The sequence below is a fragment of the Malurus melanocephalus genome, unplaced genomic scaffold, assembly GCF_030028575.1.
Source record: "Malurus melanocephalus ecotype Western Australia unplaced genomic scaffold, MMel_1.1 scaffold_115, whole genome shotgun sequence".
NCBI classification, from domain to species: domain Eukaryota; kingdom Metazoa; phylum Chordata; class Aves; order Passeriformes; family Maluridae; genus Malurus; species Malurus melanocephalus.
In genome coordinates, this window is record NW_026623347.1 from 1,657,094 (window position 1) to 1,682,913 (window position 25,820).

The 25,820-nt window shown below is 40.0% G+C and overlaps 1 protein-coding gene across 1 annotated transcript; it reads left to right on the forward strand.

Moving 5' to 3' along the window:
* The first annotated feature begins 80 nt into the window (after nucleotides 1-80).
* IQCE (IQ motif containing E) lies at nucleotides 81-25,820 on the forward strand. Its single transcript, XM_057369836.1, is given in 23 exon segments — nucleotides 81-535; nucleotides 2,229-2,276; nucleotides 2,865-2,907; nucleotides 3,831-3,971; nucleotides 4,264-4,395; nucleotides 5,357-5,427; nucleotides 5,970-6,083; nucleotides 6,687-6,737; nucleotides 7,259-7,329; nucleotides 7,555-7,627; nucleotides 8,008-8,057; nucleotides 10,047-10,204; nucleotides 10,687-10,742; nucleotides 11,045-11,253; nucleotides 12,043-12,147; nucleotides 12,896-12,998; nucleotides 15,173-15,268; nucleotides 15,506-15,529; nucleotides 16,375-16,470; nucleotides 17,485-17,615; nucleotides 18,278-18,396; nucleotides 22,533-22,616; nucleotides 22,619-25,820. Coding segments are annotated over 23 exon segments (2,259 nt in total). The 5' UTR covers nucleotides 81-277; the 3' UTR covers nucleotides 22,645-25,820.

The window sequence follows — 25,820 nt, forward strand, 5'->3', positions numbered from 1 at the left end:
CCGGTGGCGGAGGGGGCGTGGCCGGTGGCGGAGGGGGCGTGGCCAGTGGCGGGTCAGGGGCCGTGACCCGGGCGCTCTCCGGGTGCCCCCGGTGGGTGCGGAACGGTGCCCATGGTGGGCGGGATGGGGTCGCGCCCTGCCCGGGGTTGTCCCGGCGCTCTCGAGTAGAAGCTCCCGGCCCGGTGGCGGAGCGGAGCGCTGGCAGAGGMTGCCCGGCCGCCCGCCGGGGTTTTCCGCCCTGAGGGGCCGCTTGGTGTCACCCGCGCTCCGCCGAGCCATGCCCACACTGCCCGCGGGCGCGCTGCCGCTCTGCGCATGCGCCGCCGCTCCCGGCCGCAAGGGGGCGCTGCCCCTGCGAGCGGTTGCCATGGTTACCGCGACCCGGAAGTGCCATGGGCGCCATGGCCGCCCCCAGCCCCGAGCAGGCAGGCCCGGCCCGAGGGGGCTCCCGCCGCCCCGRCACCCCGTGAGGCCTGCCCGCCGCTCTCCCACCATGGCCCGGGACACCGGCGAGGCGGCCGCCCAGGGGGAGCTGGTAAGGAGTAAGCGGCGGGRAGGAGGAGAAGGCCCCGGCTCTAGGCCTCTTCGGCCGGGCTTGCTCATGAAACTTTTTTGCGAGGTCGGGACAAAGCCTTGGGCACCCCCAGGCTTGACAGGCCGGCGAGACGCTGGCTCCGAGTGGGAGTGGGATGGCTTCTGCAGTCTCCAGCCCGCGGGACTCTGGGCTCTGCCTGTGTCTCCCTGACTGCCCCGTTCCACGGCACGGGGGTGACAGACTCAACTTGTTCTAAGGAAGGTTTAGGTTGGACATTAGGAAGAATTTCTTCACAGTAAGGGTGATTAGATGTTGGAATGGGCTGCCCAGGGAAATGGTGGATTTGCTGTCCCTGGAGGTATTTAAGGAAAGAGTTGATGTGGCATTCAGTGCCATGGGCTGGTTGACAATGTGATGTTCCGTCGTAGGTTGGACTCAGCGATCTTGGGGTTTTTTTCCAACCTAAATGATTCTGTGATTCTGTGATGGTATTTGTTTCCCACCTTGAGGTTTTGAGCCGCTTTGGGAGCCCCCATGTTCTCTTGTTGCCTGTTGTAGGTGGCTCTGGTTGGGGCAGTTTTGCAGGAGCGAAGGGGCTGTGAAGGTTACCAAGGGCAGTGGTGGGTCTGTTATTGTGTGCTCATATCCTGGTAAATGTTGTGTTATTACCATTTATCAAGGCTGAGCATCCTCCACCTGCTCTGATTCCAAATGTGATAGCTACAGCTAGGGAGAGAGATATTTCAGAATGAGAGGCCTTGAATTTAATCAGTGTGCTGCAAGAAGCATTGCCTCAGGAAATGAAAAACTGTATGGCCTGGTGTGTGAAACACATCCCTATTTGCTGTCAGCCAGCATGGTAGGATGCTTAACCTGCTCCTGTTCTGCCAGCCAGGGTTTCCAAAAATATTTCACCCACTCCCCGGCCTCTTACAGGCATAGATCAGCATCTACCCAAAGATTGGTGCTGTGAGTGCCATGGAGTCAGCAGCAAGTGGAAAAGGTCTTTCTGTGCAGGCAGAATCCTGATAATTTGAAAGYTGAGTGGAAATTTTCCTCCTGCTGTGGGTATCCTTGCATTTGAGAAGCAGTGAAACTTGTCACCTTCCTTGTGTTTGAGTTTTTTTCCTCAGCCTGAGCATTTCTGCATTTCAATATAGGAACTGAACCATCCCATAGCATAGCAAGGGTAGGGCAAGCGAGTGAGGATGGGAACAGCCAGGTCAGCTGCAGCTTAAAGGTTGGAGAAATTCATGATTAAATGGTGGAGAAATTCATGCAGAACCAGCTGAAGGTTCAACTGGTGTCATGCTGTGCACTCAAGAGTGAAGTGTCCCTGCTCATGGCACAGGGTTGAAAATGGATGATCTTTAAGGCCCTCTCAACCCAAACCATTCTCTGGTGGTTCATTTTGAAGTGACTTTCACAATATCTCAAAACTATTTGAGCAAATGATGCTGTTTTTTGCAGCAGGAATGCCACTGTCTTTCAGTGGCTTCAGTGTTTTTGAAAAATGGCTTATTTTTATCTTAAATAATTGACATTTTAGCAAGGCAATGGAAGAGAAACTGAGGCTTTGGTCACGGTGTTTACTGTTTGAATTTAGTATGTTCCAACTTAGTTGAATTGTAGAAGTTTTCTGGTGTGTATTCCAAGCATGTGCTCAGTAGCAAATGTCCTGTCTGTTTTCCAGGGAGATGACAGCCTGTCTGTGATAACCTGTGAGTCAGATACAGAAATGGTGAGTTTTGATTAATACCCCAGAAGGCCTCTCGTGTTCCTGCTGCATCTCTGTGGTGYCTCCTGCTCATCAAGACACCCCTCAGAGAGAAGAGTGAACAATGGTGCCCCAACAGGGCTTGATTCACAAACCTCCTCTAATTCCAGATGTAATTGTGGCTTCTGAATTCTCAGCACTGGGGCTGCAAATGATGTTTGGCTTTWTTTTGCTGTTCTATCAAGTTATGTAATCTTTTTCAAGAGTTTTAATGGAATTGACTTTAGCTAAATGGTTCTACAGATCAGTCTCTACTCTGGGATCATTTTGAATTTGCTGCTACTCATATTTAACATTGATGGGAAAGGTCTTGTATTCTGAGCACAAATTGAAAATTTATCTGTTAATCAGTTGACACCACCTTTAATTCTGGTGACCAATTCTGTGCTCAAATCTGCATTTGTTTAATGCTACTATCTTTCTTCTATAGAAAAGATTTTGTCTTGTTAGAACAAAAGATCTTCATGAAAAATGAAGATTGAAGGCAATTTTGAGATTATATGATGAAATCTTAAGRRCTGARTATTTTTTWAAAATCCATTTCTCTTCCAGAAGTTAAAGAAGAAGATTTTTCACAAGCCTCCAAAGTCACCAAGTAAGTGTTCCAAATTTTTTTCTTCTGTGATTGCAAAACAAGATACATTTGTGGTACACAGGAACAACTCCTTGTTATTCTCTTCAGAATTATGCACTGCTGTGTGCAGAGCACACCTATTTGAGATCTGTTCTGTAACCTGTGAAGTCTGACTTGTATAAGCTAAAATATTGAAGTTTATGGGTTGGTTGTAGTTTGGATTCTCCAGCATAAACTAGGTTTTCTCATGTTATGCCTTCTGATGGAAACCATCCTGAATTTGTTTTTCTCTTTGTCTTTTTGGAGAAATGCTGATACTTGTGTAGAGAGACTCTGGAATTACTGGAGCTCTCTATCATCCAGTAGTAGATCTGTGTGTAGATTTAGAAGTTCTCTCTTTCATTAGCGAGGGTGGGTTGGTTTTTTTTCACAGTATAATGTTATTGTTATTAGATCTGCAGTTTTAATATTGGTTTTGTACTTTTTTTTCTGGTGTTCATGTTTTTTTGCTACACTTTTCCATTCATCTTCCTTTTGAGGCTTCCAGTGAATGTTTCAAAGAAATCTTTACCTTAAAGTGTTGTTAATAGCAACATTTAGATGTGCAGGTATCTTGATGATGCCTATCCAGACTGTTCATGTAAATATTTCCACATGTGTTGAGTCATACTACTGTCACTATGCYTTTTTCTAAGCCTCTCCATTTTTTGGAATTGTATTTTTTCCATATAGGGTTTTTGGATTGTTGTTTTTTTTTATTTTAGATGACTGTCCCTTTGCTCCAGATAATTCCCACACATATAAGCCGTTATGGAACATGCTGTTAAATTCTATTTTTATAAGTAATAGGATTGAGCCTGGGAACTTTGAAGAGCAAGACAATAAGAATTTTTTGTGACCTTGAGCTTTTGAAGGTGATACTGAGATATTTTCTTTTGCTACAGAGTCTCCCTACAGCTCGAGCACACAACTGTATCCTAAAAAAGCTGYGGCTTGGCGATCTCTGCAGGGAACAGGCAGTGCATGTTTTGAGAATGCAGTTGCTAAAAACCCAAGGCAGATGTGGCTGGGATCACTGAAACAAGGTATTAGTATARAAATGTTGTTTGCATTTATGGATACAATTAATTGTTGTGGACAGCTTAATATATAAACTATTAAAAATACATTTGTATTTGATTAAAGGCTGCATAGAAATTAATTTCACTGTTATTTATTTGGGTGGTTGGAATTATCTGATCTTGAGCATTGGAATTTATAGAGGGAATAATTAACAGCATCTGGAGCTTTCCATGTTGCATTTGCTCAGAATAACTCCACTAATTTAATTCACAATGATCCCTGATTTTCACTTTTTTGTTCCATTTTTGTTGGCAGGAATGAGCCATGCTCTGAAATTAGATGTTGACACGGGGCATATGCGAGCTAACRTTTCCAGTAGCACTCCAGAATATTTGAAGGAAGCTCTAGGAATGAAAAAGCCAAAACATTCTCGTTCTTCCAGTAATGGTAAACTCTGTAATGGTGTGGTAGATAAAAGTGAATGATCTTTTATCCTCTTTAAAAACACACATTGCTTAAGGTCTTAGATTCAGTAAAGCAAGAGTCATTTTAGCTTAAAAAATATGTGTCAAAATATGATCCATGAGATCCTTTTTGAGATTTCTAAATATGTTAAGGCAGGGATTTCCAATTTTTTTTGAGCAATGAATCACTATTAGCTTTCAGAACTTTTGCAAATTGCCATGCATTTGCAGCTGAAAATGTTGCAAATATAATATGGTTCAATGGGACAGCTGTAGACAATTTATTGTGACTTCAAAACATAGTTTAGGAACCATTGATAGAAGCCATCTGCTTCCCTGAAATTCTGTGTAATTGACTCCTTTTACTTCTTCTCTAGAAAGTGTTTTATCATGTGGTTGTGACATTAAAATCAAATGAGTTTTATGAGAAGAGCAAACTTTAAAAGTTTAGTTCTGTTTTTCTTAAAACCATAAACTTTAAAACTCCACTTCCATTTAAAATGACACCTAYACTTTTACTGCTAATACACAATTTCTGGCAACTTTACAAGATGATAATTTGTRCATGTTAAGCATAAATAAAAAAAATTATTCTGGACATCTTTTAGAAAGCTTTTGTAAATAATGGATTTTTAGGATGAGAARATTGCAGTCTTCTGTGAAGTTTGTGTCTTCCATGAGATGGATATTTTAATATAGCACCAGAGAGAAGTAATTAGGAKAAATTGGCTGCAAAATCTGGCATAAGTTTCATACAGTAACACTTCTATTTCACCTCCATTTCTAAAATTAATTTCCTTGCTGWTTTTTCTTCTTCAAGGAAAGAAAAAAAGCCTAGTTTCCAGTTTAGTGCTGTTCTAGATATTTCTCTTTAACTATAAGGTTTCTGCTTGGTTAAAATTACCTCTCATGGCTCTACTTATTTTACATACCTCTTTATGTAGGCTACATTCCTGGAACTCCTGACTACAAAGAAAAAGAAGATATGTATGATGAAATTATAGAACTGAAAAAGGTACAGTTTCTCTGATATTTGCAGAAGTCATTGCATTGTACATGTCCAGGCCTAAATGGTGCAGAATACTTTGGTTTCTACAACTGGGACATCCACCACATTTTTTGTATTTGTAATGTAAGGCTAAACTAAAACTCGTGTCTGTCTAAGACAATTTCAGGGTTCTTCTGGTGTGATTTGGTTTGAGTAGATTTTCTGTTGATGTTAGTGTGGTGTATGAAAGATGAGGACTTGTTGAATACTGGAGTTACCTCTAGACAAATACCTTGGCTGTGGTTGATCATTTGTGTAAGGTTGCCTTTCTGTTAGACCTTTTCCTTCATCTTTCCTCTGTCTCCTCCSTATGCTGTCCTGTCCTGGTGATTGCCCTGGTCCACTGCAATGGATTTGTGTTTTGGGCTTTTTCCCTCTTTTTTTTCCTCTTTCACTTAAATTTTACCATCGTAATTGGATTGGTTTTGACATCAAAATGTGTTTCCATGTGAAAATTCTGTGAATTTCTATTTTTGAAACATGGTTAAGGTTCTTATCCCCTCTTTCAGACAATACAAGCTCAGAAGAATGAGGGAGATCGAATGAAAGTGAAGCTYCGTCGACTGGAGGAGGAGAACAATAGAAAGGATAAACAGATTGAACAACTGCTGGATCCTTCCAGGGTGAATATTTCTTGTGGGGATAAAAGTGGGGCAAAAGAGTGGGAGTTTGCAGTGTGGTGACTCCTAGGAGTGATGAGCTTGAATATGAGAAATGGTGTGAAGGGATTTCTGGTGTGTGTGTCTCAGATCAGGAGTGCAGCTCAGTTCAAAGGAAGATGATGCCATGCAGTGCAGATCAGTTCATTTAGCATATGTATCTTTCATTTCTGAAGGTAAAATGGAAATGCTGTCTCTTTAGGGGCCCACTTTCTGGATGTTTTGCCTAAGAGTAGAAGGGAGTTAACTCTTGCAGGGTGATGGATTCATTTAGTCCTGACACCTGACCAGGAGGCAGAAGAGCAGCCTTGCCAGGCCCTGACAAGAAGCATTTGTGGTTATAGACTGGAATCTCTGAATTTCTTGTGGCTGTCACTTACTATGTGCAGACCTACATCTTGGGAGAAATGTGCTAATGGAAAGCTATGAGCTTAGGGAGTTCAGAATTTCAGCTGTTGGACTGTGAAGTGACTGTGGAGCTGAGTAGGCTGGAAAATTCTGTGAAAGAGCCAGCAGTAGAATAAAATAGCAGGGCTGATCACTTGCTTTTTCTGTGTTATGTTGCAGGGCTCTGAACTGGCACGAGCTTTATCAGAAAAGAGGACTGACAATGGATGGGTAAGACTCCATTACCTTTGGCTTTCATTTGTTCTTTTTCCTCTTGCTAAGGTGAAACACTACCGAAAAAGATAAAATTAGGTCAGAAAGAGTAATCCATTAGGGAATCATGTAAACTTTATTTCTGTAATCAGGTAAGAAGTCAGTAACAAAGATCTAGAATTAACATTATTTTAGGGAACTTTCTCTGTCATGATCTTGAGTCTGTTTAGAGAGTATTCTCCCTATTGTTTGCTGCTTTGAAGTTGGCCAGGTAGTGGGCAATGTTGTTTTTATTTTATGGTTGTGTATACATATTCTTAAGCTGGTTATGTTACCACAGATACAAATCAGGCATCTGATTTCATCACTGTTCTGTTCYTCACAGGGTAGCAGATGTGTATGATTTACCAAGTACTGAAATATRTAGAAATAAGTGTATTTGATTAGGTATAATTTATAAAGACAGGGCAGACAGGAATAGACCTTCTATGAAGAGACAGATTATTCAAGGACTCATGAGCTCTTTGTTCTTTCTGTAGGTGGTTACTGGATTAAAGCAGAAGATTGTCAAGCTCGAAGAGCAGTGCAAGGAGAAAGACAACACTATTAAGTATGACTTTGAGGGGGCAGGGGGGCTAGAGCTTGTATTGGATGAGCTAATAAAGAGAATTGAAAAATCATGTTATTTTTCATTTGTGTTCTTCTAGTCCTAAAGACAATTTAATGAACTCCAAGAATGTATCAGCAATTATAAACCCAAAAATTATGAGTCACCAGGTCTTGCAGTGTCTTTGCTGATCTGACTGGATTATTTTCTCTATTATTCTATTTTCAGCGAATTCCAGGCAGAAATGAAGACCAGTAATTTGGAAGAAGTGAGGTCAGCCATGGAAACCTACTATGAAGAGGTACATCTGGCAGGTCTTTCAGTGTGCATGCAGGGCTGGAAGCTGTTCAGTTGTTGAGTCTAAATGTAAATGGAATGTTTAAGATAGGTTTCTTATATCTTAGCTGCACCTGTCTCAGCTCCAGCTGTATGTACTGAAAAATGTTTTTCTTCAAGAAGTTGAATGTGTTAATGAAGAAGGGCAAATAAAGAACCTGCTGTACATCCATAAGTGTAATGTTGAGATGGAAGCAAATCTAACAGTAGCCTGATTTTCAGTGATGGCATCATTAGCTCTGCTACTACCCAAAGARTCTTGTTCTGATTTTCACCTAATGAACAAATGTATTGCTGTGGAAKCTGACATTGCTAATGCTCCTTAATGGAATTTATATTTCACAGGTTCATCGCCTCCAGCTCCTCCTGGCCAAGTCAGAGACTATGAGGAAAAAGTATGTTTAATTCTTTTGAGGCAATTGTTTGCATGCATCTGTTTGATATATCACTCGTGTGGTGCTTTAACTGATGGAAAACTACTGCATGGGAACAGTTTTAGATTGCTGGATTTACTTTTTGATACTGGTTTGGTTGGYTTCACAGCCTAGAAACATTTTTTTCTTGTAGATAGATCATTTTGTGGATGTGGGAAAATACCAGAGCTATTTAAAAAGTACACGATAGCACTGAAAATTTATCTCTGTTACATCTTCCCTCATAATCACACCTATTCTGGCATCATTGGTAATTGAAACAAACTCACTGGATGTTTGGCATTTCACGCTTGAGTCAGTTCTGCATCTTGCTCTAGAGTATGTGCTGCAAAGAAAATGTTCCTGGAGTAGACATTATTTTTCTTTGGTACAGAGAGACAGACTATTATGTTGTTGTCAGAGAAGCTTGTACTGGTGYTTGTGACTGGTGTGCAAGTGTGGGCATGGTGGGGAGGGTGGGCAGTCTGCAGAGGCAATAAAAGCACAAAGGCAAAGACAGAACTCCACTAAGAGAGCAAATAAAAAGCATCAATGCAAGTATTATTTGAGAAGAGGGTAAGAGTGTCTTGWAGGACAGTAAAATTTGTTACCACACCACTTCAAAATATACTTGACCTCCTAGTGTTAAGTACAGACAACTGTCTTAACATTGGTTGTAATTATTTGGATTAATAGAAATGTTTGAGAAATCTTTAGGGYCATTATTTATACTGCCTGTGTTCCCTCTTTTGCATTGCTTGTGGATTGAAAACTGCAATTTGTTYTGTCATTGTTTTAAAAAAATAAGTCTTTTGGCCCAGGGATGCAGTGACCAGCCTCTCGAGGCTCTAAGCCATCACACCTAATTTATTTACAGGTGAAAATGAGTCATCAGGTCTCTTCCTTGTCCTCATTTATTCATAGCTTCMAAAAGTGGTGGTCAGGGCAGTCTCTCTCCATTATGTGACTGTCAGTCTCTGCTTGAGAGGCTGAGCTCTGAAATAATAAATCATGTTGAAGGTCAAGACTCAGACACATAGAAAGAGTTATTGGAGAGTATTTCTTTCATAATGCTTGTCTCCATTAGTTCTGGCTGAAGTGAATGGCATTTGGCTCCTCTTTTCAGTGTTAATGCTGAAGTATGGTTATTTATATGTGAAGCTGTAGTATCCAATTTTAGCTAGGAACTAGAGAACCTTTCAAACCCTGGTCTGAAATTCATTGATTCAAGTTTTGATGAGGCTAAAATAATGTCACTGAGTGGTATGGTTACCATTTCTATCATTTCTGTCACTGCCCTGTTTTGGTGATGTGTTGTGTTTTGATTTTTACTGGTTTGGTTTTTTTTCCTTTCTGCGTGGGACAGCTGTGTGAATAGTCATCCATGACATCTGGACAGCCTTATTTGYTTGAGAGTTTGAGAGTTATTCCATCTCTGTCTGGCTCTCTTTTTCTCTCAATCTCAATGTTTGTTAGTGAACAAAAGCAATTYAGAGCCTGCAGGTTGGCTCTCTGTGCTGGACAGTTTTTTGGAGGAGTCTCATACTGGCTGAAGTATTTTTTAAATCCGAGGTTCACAGAGTGCTGGTGAAGCAATATAAGGTTGGCTTACAAAACAAACAGAAAATGAATAACACTCATACAAGTACCCTTGTTTATGCATAAATGACACTGACTGGGGGAGGAAGTGAAAGTAATAAATAACTTTTCAATGTTTCAAAGTGTCTTTTTGACACAAAACAATTGTGAAAGTATTGAGGGAGATGGTCTTTGCATGCTTTTTCAGAAAAGAGTAGGTAACTCCCTAAGTGAAAAATGTTAAAATATAAAATGAGAAATGCTATTGTGGGGGAACTGGGACAGTTAACTTAGCTAGCTGACTTGAACAGTGAGACTGCTCCACTCTTTTTAATGCTGCTTCTTTGTTCTCTGCTTTTAAGTTAACRTTCTGGTTTTGACCCCTTTTCCAAGTACAGAGGGCAAAGACACCCAAAAACGACTGAAGGCACTGAATGCTGCTGTGCTGAGATTATCCAGGAACATCAAGGAATTGCAGACTGAGAATCGGAGGCTGAAGGAAGATCTGGATCATGTGCTGAGCAGTTCCCCTCCTCCCAGTAAAACAAAAAGTATGTGCTGAAATATCTGTGAATGTGGGGCAAGGGATTTGGGTACATGTGAAAGATGTGTGAAAGCAGGACCCTACAAAGAGAATTTCTACGAAGATGAAGATTCAGAAGTGGCAAAGTTGGAATGAGACTTTCTCTCAGGAGTCTCTGTCTGATTTCTCCAGTCAGACCTGTGTTTCCTCTATTATTATTCCTGAGAATTCCAAAATGGAATTGATAGAGGATTTAACATTTAGCTCAGAAAACTGCTTCTCACTGGTTGAAAACTGTTGAATGTGAATGGCTTATATTGATTTTCAAGCTAATTTGTTTAGAAGTCAGATATTTTAAGCCCATTCTCATTTTTTCATCACTAGATAGTTAAAGTTGGCATTCAGAGATCTTTAACTGGTCTTTCAATATGGACAGAAGTTTCAAAAAGAAAAAAACAATGTTGCCCCATTGATGTAGTTACATTTTTAAAGCTTTGTTGCTGTGTTTAGATTACAGTGAGTGGAGCAGACAGAGGCTGATGAGGAGGATTTCRGATCTAGAAAAAGTAAGTGGTCATAGTTAAGTGGTTTTCTTWCCTGTCTTGGAGCAGAAAATGCAGAACCACTGCCTTGTGCTCTTGGCWTGTTGTCCTTCAATGTCTGAGCTGTGTGCATTCTGCCTCATGCACACAACCTGGTGCCTGCAGCATGAGCCCTTCCTCCCTGTTGGCTTTTATCATATTGGTTACATATAGATGCACATTTTAGAATTCACTTCCATTTGATCTTTTCTCCTAAATGAAGTAATTACATGCTAAATTTAATTTTCATTTTCTCCTGTGTTTCCCATGTAAATTATCCTGCTTAGAAAGTGTGTGCCATGGAGAGCACCAGGGTGTCATCAGCTGACAGTGAGGCATCACAAGTGCTTGCTGTGTCATCTTCACCTTCTGTGGACCTGGATCATCCAGCATCCCAACATTTAGACCATGTTGAGGAATGCTGTCGCCTCCAAAGGCTGGTGAAGAAACTGAAGAGTGATAGGAAAACACTTCAGAATCTCCTGCTCAGTAAAGAGTAAGTATGGCTCTTGTCTGGGGTGTTCTTCTGTAGGTGTGAATTATTTAATTATTCCTGATCATATTGTGGAATGATGTAATAAGTACTTCATATTTTCTGCAAGAAAATTAATTCTGAGGGTCCTTTCAATTTTTATTTCAAAAGCTTCTTTCTAATCCTACTCGCTTTATAAAATTACACTGCAGAAGAAAAGCCAGAGGATGGAAAATGAGAATTTCTGCTTGTTTCTAGCACATTTTTCAAGGCTTATTTTTCTGCCATTTGCACTGAAAACCTTTTGAAGAGTTATGTGTTTATGCAGCACTTCTTGCTYGTATTGTGCTGTAAAAATTTGTGGCTTTTTTTTATTCCAATGTGTTTTGTCCTGATCTCCTACTTTCTCCATTCAAACCTCCCTTCTGCWCTAAGATGTGCTGTGGCTCCTGTTCTCCCCATAAGGGATTGATTTGCATTTTGTATTGTTTGGGCTGGTTTGGTGTGTCAGGGCCTTGGGSCAGGTTAATCTGAGCTCTGTGGGCAAGGACATGCACACAGGGAGATGTGYTGGTGACACTGYCTCCTCTGTCACTTCTGAACAAAAATGCTCAGTGAGAGCGTGTGAGGAGGCCTTTTACTCTTCAGCAATGTGTGCTTGCATTTTGTTTTGTTTAAAAGGAAAAATGAAACATTTGGTTACTTCATCAATTTGAGAAAACCTGATATATTTAGATGTTTATATAAAACCCAGCTACTCTGTGAAAGAGTGAATGTCTTAAGTATCACTCAGATTTTCTTATACCTTTGTAGATTAGATATCAAGCAGTTACTGCAGGCTAAGGCTGAAGTGGAGCTGGAGCTGCAGAAGTGGCAGAATAAGATGGAAGAAAAGAGTGCAGAAGAGCAGACTTTAAGGTAAAAAAAATTTGTATTAATAGATCCTTTCAGAACAAAAGAAAATCTCTTCAAGTGTAATTCTCTTTTGAAGTGGTTCAAAATCTATAGGAGTTCAGATGAACTGCAAGAAACTGGGAATTCCTTTAAGCAGAACTGTTGGAGGGATGGAGTAAGTTACTAGGGGAAGAATTCTGTAGAGTGCTTTTAGAGGAAGTGGAAGACTAAGTTGTACAGTAAAAATATGATGTAAATTATAATAAAAATTCATAAGAAAAATGAAAAAAACTTCTGTGTTTGGGTCAGACATTTTTTCTCTAGGAAAAATTTGTGCTCTCTTTACCTTAGCCTGCATTTCTAGACCATTGCCTCTGTGTCATTCCAGTTGCTCCATGTATTCTGTATAACTGAGAACTAATCCTGTGCAAGGGAGGAAAAAAAAGGGATTTCAATGTTGTTTTGTGAGAAAGGACTTTGATTGACAAATATGAAACTGTAGCAGATCTAAACACATTATTAATAGCATCGAGGCTGCCACAGTAACCTTGAGACTTCTTAATTTTAACATAAGGCTGTGCTATCACAGATTGAGCATTGATATTATGTGTCTGTTACTATGAGAACAGGTATCATCCTGAACAGTTTCCTGCTTTGGCCTTAAAAAATAAACCCAAAGCAACCAARTCTTATGAAATAGGTTCAGTATTTTCAAAGCAAGGAAAACAGAAAATTTCTTAAGCTAAAAATATCTTTGCTTTTCCAACCATAGTGAGGAAATCCAGAACCTGACACAGAAAGTAGGGAAACTGGAGTTAAAATTGGAGGAAGAGAAAACACMAATGGCAGAAGATACAGTGGAAAAGCTTAATAAGGTACAGACACATTTTTGTTTGTGTTTTTCTTTTTCCCTTGTGCCAGAGATAGATTTCAAATTGAGCTGGTAGTCTAAATAGCTGCTAGTTGTGTCTTTTCATAGAGGCATTAAATCTTGTCGTAGAGATAATGATGGTTAACTCCCAATATTTGTTGGAAATAAGTTTTTTCAATAATTACTGCTGCAACTTGGGGAGTTTTTGAAGCTGTTCTCTTAGTGAATCTGTGCCTTGCTGTTGCTTTGTTTCTTGTTCTGTGTAATGTTGCAAAAGATGTAACTCTTAAGTGTTTGGGGCTTTTCCAATACTTAAAAAAATTTAAAATGTGTGGTTGCTTTTATCTTCTTATAGCATCTGTGGCCATTGCCTAATTTCAGTCCAATTTTGTAGAGGGAGGGAGGCCTTGTAGGAGTTGATAGTTAAAGGATGGAGACACTGAAGACTGGCAAAAGATAAAAATCCCTTTTCAGTGCTTTTTTTTTTTCTGCTGGCCAAGTGGTCACTTAAGGCGCAAGTGCTGTGCAGTCAGAAAATACTCATTTGCTTTTCTGTTAGAAGGGAAGTGAGGTGCTTTTTCATGGGATGATTTACAGGATGTAGAGCACTAATCATCATGAAAATTGAGGGGGTTTTAATTCTGCTGCTGCTAGAACATAATATTTGAGTCAAGAATTAAGGAAGATGTCAACACAATGAAATAAAGGCTTATCCCCTTTCAAGTGAGRTTTTCCTAGAGCTGAGGTATTCATAACTTCTTCTTTCTGGTACCTAATAAATATATTTGTGCATCTGTTAATCCTGGACAGTCTGAAATGTGGCTCTGTAATCAGCTGGGKTTTTTTTTGAAATATGTCTGAACTTGATATCTTTGCAATCTTCTCTTCCAAGTGTGGTAATTGGCCAGTAGAGATGGATGGGCACTGACAGAGCTGCTTTCAGAGGCACTGTGACCATGTTAATCTCATTTCATTAAATACTGCTTGGAAATTATTACTGGGGATTTTGATTCGCACTTAAAAATAAATAGACCCTGAAATACACACAGTAAAAAATGCTAATAAAAATGTCCAGTGGCTTAAGAGGGTTCTGCTTTCTGATATACTGTGCAATTCTGTAGGTTCTTTTCTGTGTGTTATGGGCTCATGGATGCTAGAGGATGTTTTGAATACCAAATAACTGGAGTCTTTAAAAACAGCCAACAAACAGCTCCTTTTTTCCTCTGCAGACTATATATATTCTTGGCCAGTAACCATCCATTTATTGAAATGTTCCCATTATTTGTAATTATCACTAAGTTCCTACCGATTTTTCATTTTAATAGTAGGTTGTCATTTTTAATATGACAYGATCCATTTGCTAAACTTAAGCCCGTAGCTCGGCGGTTTTAGGTTATAAATAAATCCTTTTCACAGAATCAAGAGGTTTTTTTTAAGGTYTATAAAATCTCTTGTTCCTCTAGTTAAAATTTTACACCAACAAATTAAATTAGTCTTTTAAACTTGCAGTTAACTTTTGTTTGGCAASTGAGGTATGGCAATTAGAGTGGGATAATTAGGGATCAAAAGGATMATATGGTGAGAAGTGGAATATGCAACCACACCTCGGGAGATATAACTGGAACCAAAATCTTGTTTTGTTCTTGATTACTTTCTTTTTCCTCTAATTAATTTCATCAAAATAGAAGAGTAGATTTATGCCAACTTATACAAGCTTGGTGTCAGCAAGCTTACAGAGATGATTGTGGGGCCACAGTTGCCAGGATGAGACATTAGAGACCTCCCTGGTTAATTGATACTTGTCTTTTCTGGAGAACTGCACAATCAGGTAACCTGGTGTTTGTTCTCAGTCTGTTGCTAACATACAAATCATTTCTGATCCACAAAACAGTGCCTTAGCAATGCATGGAAAAATAGGAGTGTGTGCAAATGGAAAGTTTTCYATTCCCATGCCCTGCTGAGGGCTGAAAGGGGGGCAGGGATGTGTTTCACTCTAACAGTCATCTCCATGATGAGTTTGAACATGAGCAGGATTCCGAACCAAGAGTTTCCTCTTGAACTTCCTTSTGCCCTACAGGCAGGATGAGCTCTGGTGCTGATTTTCCTGAGTCATTTGTAACCCATTTCCCTCACAGTTTTGTGTCTTTGTTGTACTAACTTGGGGATTCTCCTTTGCAGGCTCCACCAGTCTGCACAGTTAAAGGCACAGAAAATCACAGGAAAGAACAAGCAGCCAAAATCATCCAGAGATGCTGGAAGATGTACAAAAACAAGGTGAGATTATCCTATCAGGGAACAGCAAGGACACCCCCCTCTGAATCTTACTTTTGTTTTAGCACCTATCCAGACATCTTAAAAGATTTTTATTTCCTTAAGTTTGTTGTTTGAGTTTGGCAGAGGTTGGGACAAGGGTTTTCTGTGTCTTCTAATTGTTGGGGAAAATTTGGAAAATCTTTATTAGCTAAAACTTGCATATATTTGTAGTATTAATCTGGGTATTTTTCATTTCAGAAAGAAAAAACTGCTCTGGATGAGGTGAGTGTATTTATGATACCCAACAAAACAATACCACAGATTTAATGTGTATCAAAGAACAAACAGCCAAGACCATATTTRTTCTTTAGGCTGGCTGTAATCCTCCTTCTGATGTCCTGATTTTGTTTCATGTATTTTGTCAGTGTTTCCCTTTTGGTATCAAGTTTTCCGTACTTGGTACCTTCTGCAAGATGAAAACTTCTGATAATTGTGAAAAAAATCTGATACCAACAGACAGGAAAGAAAGTTTTTTCTGAATGAGACAATTCTAATCATGATTTAATTTTCTTTATGATGAATCTTCAGAAAGATTTGAAGTAGGATTTGAAGTTTTTGCTAAGGAGAAATGTCTGAGAATTATGAAGACATTGACAGGTTTGTGAAACAGTCACTTCTTGAGAAATCTTTTGCAGAAAGCTTTTGATTAAMCAGTTTTTTTCAAATAGCACAATGTAGCATCTTACCTTTGTTTCTTCCAGGAGATTAAAAATCCCACTTTCAGAAATTAGAACTAATTCCAACCATGCTGGTTTGCATCTAAATGCTTTTTGTTGGTTACAGCCCAGTAAAATCTCTGAAGGGAGTGTAATCACCCCTAGGTGTTCCAGGCTTGGCTTGGTTTCTGATTGTGCCAGGCATCACAGAGCCCTCTGGGCAGCCAGAATCTAATGTGGGCTGTGTTGGTGAAATATAGACTGGTGTTGGCAGCTACAACTTCACTGCATTTGATAGGATCAGTCTTGAACACCTCCCAGGTGGAATTTAAACCCCAGAGRTGACCCTGGAGGTGGAATGTCTCTGGGTTATCTTTCAGAGGAGCTAATGGCTACTTCTCTCCATGCCAGGCAGYTGTTGTGCTCCAGGCAGCCTTCAGAGGACATTTGGCTCGACAGAAAGCTCTGCTGAGTTATGGGGTGCATGGTGCAAAGCCTCACACCAAGGTAATTGTGGGGGCAGATGGGTGTCCCAGCATCACTCTGTGTTTGTCTTGAATGTAAAGGACTTTACTTCCAGGCTTAATTCCTCGAATCACCTGGTCATTGTTTTAATGTGCTGCTTGGCAACACCACTGTAATTCTAGAAACAGACTGAGCTCATTCCCTGGCTTTCCTTCTGTCTGTAGTTSACACTTTTTCTTAGAAGTAAAGCTGTAACTTCTCAGCCTTGTAGCTTATAAGACTGTAAACAGGTCTTTTTGTTTTCCCCTGGTTCCCTCATCAGATAACACACCCTTTAACTCTTTAATTTGGAGTGCTGTTGGAAACTGTACCTGCTCTCAAGTGTTCTCTACTGAATCACTGGAGTAATAGATAAACTTTTTTCACTGAACTTAAGAAAATAAGAATCTGGAAAGCATCTTTTATTGGATTGAAAAGTAAAAGATTCTTGATGTGGCATTCACAACCAAAGGCTTGGTGTACTCTATCATGTCCACTTTGCTCCAGATTATTTAGTTCTGAATATGAAAAAATTTCTGTAAATCATTTGCCAAGTTATACAAACATCCTTTGGACCTTTAGCAGGCTAAAGTTAATTTGTAATTCTCCATCCAGATTGGCCATCTGATTGCACTTTACATACTTTGATTTTGGTAAACTGGCCTGATGTAGGAGGACTGAATACTTGGCTTGATACARGCAGAAGATAAATCCATTATGAAGGTTGTCTTACCTCCTTCATCTTCAAAAGGTTTCCTTCCTGGAAAATAAATGAACTTTCCTTGCAGGTGTCTGCTCTTTCATTAATTSAATGCTGATGCTTCAAAGCTTATATGGTGATCAGATTTGAATTTCCTGCTGATTTAGTCTTACAGAACCTTAAAAACTGCAGACCAAAAGATGAGGGTGTTTGTTCTACTGCCAGTTTCACAATCAAGAATGAGATTGTGAAAGGTTCTGTCAAGCTTCTGTGCAATCTGTAAAAGGTCAGTTTTCTTTAATCTGATTGCTTTGCAGAACTCCTGCCTGTCTTCCATGTCAGACTCCTTGAGCTTTTCCTCTGATTGCGAGGAGAGGGATRAGGTTGTGACATTCATCCAGTCCATTTTCAGGGCTCACTTAGCACGTACAGAACTGCTTCAGAACAGGTAAGTAAGTAGCAAAATCGTTTTTATTACAGGAGAGGAACATTTTTTAGTAGAATTTTAGTGTGGGTTCCTTGGCAGAGAAGGAGAACAAGGCCATTGTTACGAAAAAGACAAGGGAGTGCTTGTTCCTGAGGAGATTCAAAAGAYGGGCAACTAAAAGGAGCTTTGTGGCAGCAGGAGTCTTCCCCTGTCCTGCTGCATGTTCTCTTCCTGTAGCAGTGAGTAAAAGTAAAATAATTACTCTTTGGAAAAGAAAGGTTATTGTTGYTATCACACAGATTGCTTATACATTTATTTAATGTGTGAATCTGAAGCCCTGACATGTGCAGGTTAAGGGTTATGTGGAGGAAGGAAAGGGAATAGCTAGAATGCCATCAGGTAACTTAGCTCAGGGGGGGTGCAGTGATTTGATTACTGCTTTGGTTTATGGTGACTCTGCCTTGAAAAATACTTCCTTTCTCTCCGGGGTTTACTGCTCTGAAAGTTTYTAATGTTGGCTGCCATGGTTACAAGGAGAGTTACATGGCTGCCACCTCCCTTTAGTGTCTGGGTTCAATTGTGCAGGTGCTACGGCAAAAACAGTGGAAACTTTTCAGCACACCCTTGGAAGGGAGGCTGCAAACACTTTCTGTGCCTCATGCTCTGAGAGTGTCTCTTTGCAGATCCTCTGTGCCCAGTGGACCCAGTGGAAAAGCAGATCCTGCACTTTCCATCACAGAGAAGAGACCAGTCTCAGCAGCGCTCCAGAGACCTCTTCCAGTCCTGACATCGTCTSCTCCTGGTAATCTCCCTCCCCTGTGTCCCAAAGTCTGTGTGYTCTGAGTGGGTGCATGCACAGTTTTATAGAGAACATCTGCACGTGCAAGTGCATCAATGTACTCCATGTGTGTGGCTTTATTTGCTGACGTTGCTTCTACTGGCACATGYAGTTCCCTACGTAAAAAATGGAAGCTCTGACAGTCTCAGTACCAGCTCCTTCCCAGTGCTGTGTCTTTTGTCCCAGCTGTGGTTTGGAAGGTCTCTCTGGTGTGAGTGGTAATTACTGAGGGAACGTGGTGTTCCTCTATATTGCCTCTCTGCTTCCTTTCCAGCCCTGTAGCTGATGTATGGTACTTCCCATCACATTTTGGGCCCTTAGCTATAGACCAACTGAGAGCATTTCTACCACCCTGATTTGGTTTCTGCAGAAGACAGACAGACATCTGCTTAAAAGAGCCATCCTAGGCAGCCATGTGCATTTAGTCATGYTTTTTTCAGCAGTCTTCAGTTGCTGCAGTAAGGGGAGAAATGAGGTCCTGGATAACCTTGCCAACGAGTACTACTGTAATACAAACTGAGAAAGTCTGTCTCTTTTATGGCTCTTGTGCCATTTGGTTTTCTTCTTGAATTCTTTATTGCTGTTTGTGAGAAGATGGAGTTAAAGCCAAGGAGGCTTTTAGGAGGATGTTAGAAGTACTGAGTGAGAAAGGCAGAACAATGCTGCAGATAAGACAGCCTTAGCCATGCAGCTTTAAAGGAGAGAAATTGAAAAGGACTGGTTCTGTCTAGAGTAGGATATTTTAGGCTTTTATGGACCAGTTGGGGARAAACAGAGCAACTTTGAGTGTGACCTGAGAAACACTGATTTGGTTTTTTTGTCAATGAAAAGCTGCCAGTCCCTGCAGGCTTGCTCAGAGACAGAATGCTGTAAGCAGTGAGGCTGTTTCTCTAAGATAGGAGGTGGGGAATAAGCCAGATTTGCAAGGGTTGTGAAAACAGAGGTAACACTTCAGTGGAAGAAAATGTGTTTGAGAAACTTCTCTGTGTTCCATATTCAGAGGCATGTTCTACTTTGTGAAGGAGTAGGTAGTGCYTGCTTCTGAAGATGTTTGAGTTTTGAGTGACTTTAATTATGTCTGGTGATAGTATCCAGGGAAAAAAAATTGCTTCAACACCCTGTTTTGCCTGAGTTCTACTGCATCAGTCATTATTAGCATGCTCACTCTAAACCCAGAGTAAATCAGTTGTGAAATTCTACTCAAGGAGGAAGAATCCCTTAAATGTGCATAGTCTCTCTAAGATCCAAAGAAGAGTATAAGATGAAGCAAGTCCAGTACAGTCACATGAAYACCAGCAGAGCACAGTCATTGTCTAGCTATGAAGTCTCCAAAGCTAAGTTTTATTGGAGATTATGATGACAAGTTGATGAGTGAAGAAGTTCTGGAATAGTTTATACTGGAAGAGAGAGAGAGAAAACCATACTTTCMAACTCTTCCTTGCTGTCTTTTCCTAGTGAATATAAAAAAAGGAGCAATTGGGGGCAGAGCAGATTTTGTTTGCTGCTGATTTTATGAACGTGGGAGACATTTTCAGACTCTGGGATGAGTACAGAATGTATCCAGATGGTTTGTGGTGGGGCACACTGGGGATGTGCTTCTGGAACTGCACAACTGCCCAGGAGACTGCACTGAGCTCTCTGAAGAATTAGGTCCTGGCACTGAAATGTTTAACCAAACTCTCCCAAAAGATGAATTGGGCAAAACCTCCTAAAGGAAGGAGGAGGAATGCAACCCCTCAGTGATTTTTGTTTGTTTGCCATGTGGATTTCTGTTGCTTGAACTAAAGTTAACTAAAAGTCCACCCCTGCCATTCTGAGCTGATAACTGATGTAAAAACCCAAGATGGCAAAAATGGGGTTTGATGGTGARTTGGGATTTCAGTGGTCATCCTGCAGCTCGGAAAGGATGAGACAAGGAGTTTGTTGAGCAGCTGAGTGATTTAAAAGCAATCAAATTCTTATAGCTTTCAATTATGCAGCTGTTGAACAATTTTTTTTTTCATTTGTCCCAAGTCCAAACTTGCCTTTTATGACCTCTAGGTCTTAAAATGATCTTATGGTTTCAGTCAATGTCTRTATTGCAATAAATCACTTCAATTCACTACCCTTTTGACATTATTTTAAGAACAATAGGGAAGATGAAATTGTATAAAAACCTTGTACATCTGCTAGAATGGATGTATRTAATCCTGGTCTAGCATTGCAGACCTATAATTCATTGTTTGCATCACGTTAGGTGTCTCTSYATWTTCYAGAAAAAGAAAAAAACAATTAAAAAGAAATGAGTGTATTATTCAGTACTGCTTTGCTTGTCTTCAGAACTTGGAGGTTTTATAAAGCCATTTCTGCTGTTTCCCGTGAAATGGAACAGAAATTAACGATTCAGCCTGTGAAACTTGGTGTTTTGATTTGTTCTGTCAGGGGAGTGACAAGCAGGAAGAATATGTTCTGTACATGCACAGCAATCTTGATTAAGGGCAGTGTTTCTCTTTGCATATTACTGACCACTCTGGCTGCAACTGTTAACTTCATTTCAGGCTTTTTTTGGAATCTTAATGAATTTACATCTAACTCTTAACTCTTATCAGTGCTTACCCTTCACAAACACAAAGATAAAGCTGATACCAAACTGAAGAAGAGGACAAGAAAATCTCATACGTCAARAGCAGGATATAATCAAAGTCATGTGGATAATATTAAACCATTTCATGTCTAATATGTTTATTGTTGGAGCTGCTKCTTCTGGTTATCATGCCTGGTTTTGGCAGGTCCCTTTGCTCCTCTGTATCACCAGTACTACTGTCTCATAATTCTCCCCAAAAAACTCTGACATTATTTGTTGACTGGTGCAGAGAAGAATTTTATTTAACTAGAAAATGGTGTGTTTCCTTGCTTCTGTAGGCTGAGGTCAATGTAATGGCTCCCCTGCATTCCCCGTTGCCATTCACAGGCTCTGTCTGTCACTCTTTTCCTATTCCTGTGCCAGTTGTGGTCCCTTTTCTTTAKTCCACATTCCAGTTTCTGTGTATGTCTGCTCTTCCATACCAGGAGATTTTTTTTCCTGTGTCAGGAATCTCTTATTYCACTACAAGACCCGTGGCAGGTCTGTTCTCCCCAGGTAATATTCGCTCTGTGCCCTCCAGCTCRGGTCAAAACCTCAGACTGTGGCTTCTTGCCTGTTTCCTCTTTCTGCCACGGGTTCTGTTGATTTGTTTTCTTCTCTGGGAGAATCTTTTCACTTGGAGAGAATTTATGTTTGAAACTGAAAAATAAGTGGAGCTGAGGGAAGAATATTGTGTGAGAAGGTATTAATAGCTGAGGGGAGGATATTGTGCTAGAAGGTATTAATAGCAGTCATCATTTAGTTCCTACATCTCTTGCAGAGGGGTTATAAGCTGCAGATTCTGCTCTTCATGTGTCAGGGACTTTATCCCTCTGATTCTCCAGTCTTTACTAGAATCATCAGGAGTATCTGTTCACAGCCTGAATACTTCTTCAAACATTGGAATGGATGAGATGCATAGAAACACATCCAGAAAAGTGACAAGYAAAATGAAAAATAATGGATAAAAACCAATGCTGTGGTCACAGTTTTATTATTGTTATGGTAGGAYAGCATGTGAATAATATCTTGAATATTTTACCTGTATAAGGGTTAAAGACAGTGGCTGAGAGCTTCTACCTTTTTTTGCATCCAGTTCCCTTTGTTCCATCTATAGCTGAGTCAAGTTCTCATTGTGACCTTTCTGCTTACCTTAAGCTTGGGTCAATTTTTCCTTTTCTGGACATTTAATAAATACTTGTTTTAGACTTGTGATGGCTTTGGTACCAAATGGCTTTACTTGGTGGTGTGTGACCCCTTGCAAAGATTTAAAGGCAATAGGCATGATCATGCATGGTCAGGGTGTCAGCTCAAGCCTTGCTGTGCAGGCTGGTTTGTAAAAGAACAGAAATAGCTCCATGCAGAAAAAGATAGATCGGAATAAACCGTAACTGGAGCTTCCAAGTAAGCTTGGAAACTTAATGGCTCAGAGAATCCCACAAGGGCTTGTTTTGGTCAGTGCTGTTTATTGATACYTTGTTTGCTGTAATGATTTCAGGCAGGTCCTGCTCTGCTCCCTCTGTGCCCCTGGATGAGGCTCACTCTGATGACTCCGATGACATTGTCATTGTCTCTCCATTGCTGATGAAGAAAACTACTCCCACTTCTGAGTTTTGGTAACAGGCTCTGGTGATCTTGAATTATTTGATTCACAAACAAAACTATTTGTACCAAGACCAAGCATATCAAAGATGAAAAAAGAGGGAATATGAGCCCCTTTTTAATGACAGTTGACATGATTTCAGCCATAAATGAGTAATTCTTTGGTATGTTATTTACAGACTTTATGGGTAAAAGCTGCTGACTGGTAACCTTACCTTCCTGGTACACAGAGAGTTTGATTTGAAAACTTAACCAAAACCCTTTAATGTTTWGTTTCACAATGTGGATTATAAATTCAGTGGCAAAACTTAAATGAAAGCAATAAAGCCTTAAGCTATTTSATATCACAGTTTTGTTTCAGGTAAACTAAAATGATTTGTTTAATCAGAAAGGGGTCAATGACATAACTCCAGTTTTCAGCCCATGTATGSAAAGGGCTACAATTGGTATTTTTTATCTGTGCTTCACTATTTAAAATTTTTACTGGGTCATGTGTTAATATCTTTTTTATTTTTATACTGAACTTTTACAGCCTGTGCAGACCTTGTAAAGGCTTTTAGAAAGCCATTTCTTTGTCATAGGSCTATTCTAGGCCTACTGTATCAGCTGGGTTTTCTTATTTATTGACCTTTTCCYTGTTTGTGTATGATGATATGTATTGTACTGTTTTGTGTTGAAATRTCTGATGACATAATCAGCTTTTTGGATTTGTCAGGGCACGTGTGTAATAGCAGGAGTGTGCTGTGAAGGGATACCCTGTGAGTGCTTTTTCTGCTTAAAAAATCACAAATTATGTGTGTTTTGCGGGGTCAACTCTAATATATGAAAACATTTGACACAGGAGATAGAACTGTCTGAAATGTTCACCTGACTGCATCACTCGTAGCTAATCCATGCAGTTGGGTTTGGGAACAGAAGGGGTAGGTTGGATTGTAACAGAAATTAGAATTGCATCCAGAAAAAGCACTCACAATATCATGATCATGGAAAGACCAAAGACATGATGGGCTGTGGAGAATAAAATCAGAGGGGTCTTTTCAGATCTTCTATGCAGACTGTAYTTTTGACTGGATAGTTCCTCCTGTGGTACCAACATCCTTCAAAGACATTAAAATGTGTGTCGAGTTTTTTTAAGGTGAACTAGATAAACCATGATATTTATTGAAAGGGGAATTTAATTTTAYCAGCACACAGTGAAGGTTTTCTGGAAACACTAATGGTTTTTTTGTCATCAAAGAGTAATAAAGTCTCCTGTAAACAGAAAGCACATTCTTAAATACAAGATTTTTATCACCTTTTCTTTTCTAAATTAAAAATCAGTCACCACCGTTTTGCAGAATACCAATAAGTCAGGGCTGTCTCAGTTCTGTGATTTCAATGAAGCACTATCTGAGGCTTATCATAGTTTGTGCCAGTACTTGCAGCCAAAGAGGAAACTGGATGGCTGCAGCACAATGCAGCTGATTTCATTTAATCCCATCGGTGGAAATGCTGCCTGTGCTATTTCCAAAGGCAGTTTTGGGAGCTCTCCATACCCAAAGCAGTCTGAAGAATGTCATTTGCACTCCCAATGGGTAAATTTTTTCCTGCTGGTGCTTCAGTCACATGACTGTCATCTGCAGGAAGGATAAAAAAATACATAAAATAAAAAGGATAGAATCTTTTTGGTAGAAGCTGGGATCTGTTTCCTTCTTTTTCTGGAAATCATTTAGAAGAAGGGTCATTTTACTAAAGGGAAGCAGTGCTGCACTGAGTTGTTGTGTATAATATTTCAGTTCTGTAACTGTGACTCTGTCATGGATCTCTCCAGAGAGTAACCAGAGATGAGGTCTGACACATTAAGGGRAGAGTGTGTAATGTGTCAGGACCAAGACTGACACCAAATACCTGCCTGGCTGTCATCCTRTAGGGAATACTGGGACAGCAAATACAATAAAGAACACATTCTTTTACTTTACTGTGCTGTAATGAGCAATATGAAAGTATTAGRAAGTTGATACAGAGCAGAAGGACTTGTGACCAGCAGTAGCACTGTCAGTGAGATAAATGGGAGATAGTACCTTGGGATGACCCAGACAGACAGAAATCAGGGTAAAAAGAAGCAAATGTTTTCTGGGATGAATGATAATGTCTAAAACGTCCTAAATTTGGGGTTCTATCTCCTAGCTAGCAAAAATCTGACAAAAATCTAACTTTGAGACGGGCTTCAAACTCRCATCTTACTTTGGAAGGTAATTATATGCTCCCCACAAATCAAAAGTTTGGTGTGGTACAGTGGGAAGAGAAACCTCCACTAGCCTTACATGTTGTTCTGTTCTACACTGTCATGGAATGTGTTGAAGGGAGTAGTGATTGACACAAGGTTTTGCTCTGTGGTTTTCTGAATGCCAGCACCCATAAATCTGGGAAGAAGTGTGGCACAAAGAAGGRAGATAAAGTTAATTTTTGAATAAATGGCATTTTTCCTCAACAGGAAGCTGAGGACAGTGTGGCTCAMACCTGCCAAGGTAGGCCCGATACAAACACACTGTTTCTGAAAAACACCTCTGCAGAAAGCTTTGCAAACCTTGTGGGGGCATCAAGGTCTTGAGTTAAAATTAAACTCCTCTGTACTGCAGGTAATCTAAAAGCACACTTCCCATTCTGTTGATATGGAATAATGTCTCTGACTTACAGCCTTCTGCAGTTTACAGCAGTGTTTAGTTAGAGACTGTGTGAGTACAGAGATCTGACTTTAATAGGATGTTATCTCTCTTGATCTCTTTTTGCCCTTAAGTGCCTTTGTCTGCAAATCTTTACTGAGGCATCAAGACCTGAAAACTGTATTGTTTCCTGCATAGCTGTAAAAATAATCCCTGCACAGGCAACTTCTAATGTAGTCAAAATGGAAAAGGATTAATCTTGGCATTTGAGAGCACCATTAATTTTTATGATCTTTTTAATATTTAGAACTCTGTAAGTATTTTATGTAATTTATTTTGGGATATTTGAAAAGCTAAAACAATTGCCATATATTTTCTTTGAATTGTTGACTTTTGAAATAAAATTTGTAAGCAAATGTTGATGTGTTTGTGCTGCTGTTGCTGTATTTTCCTTGCCACTCTGGCCTCTGCTGCACACTCCTGTCTTCTCTTTGCACCTGRGCTGACCTTTTATCCCTGACTTCCTAAGTGGACAGTAACAA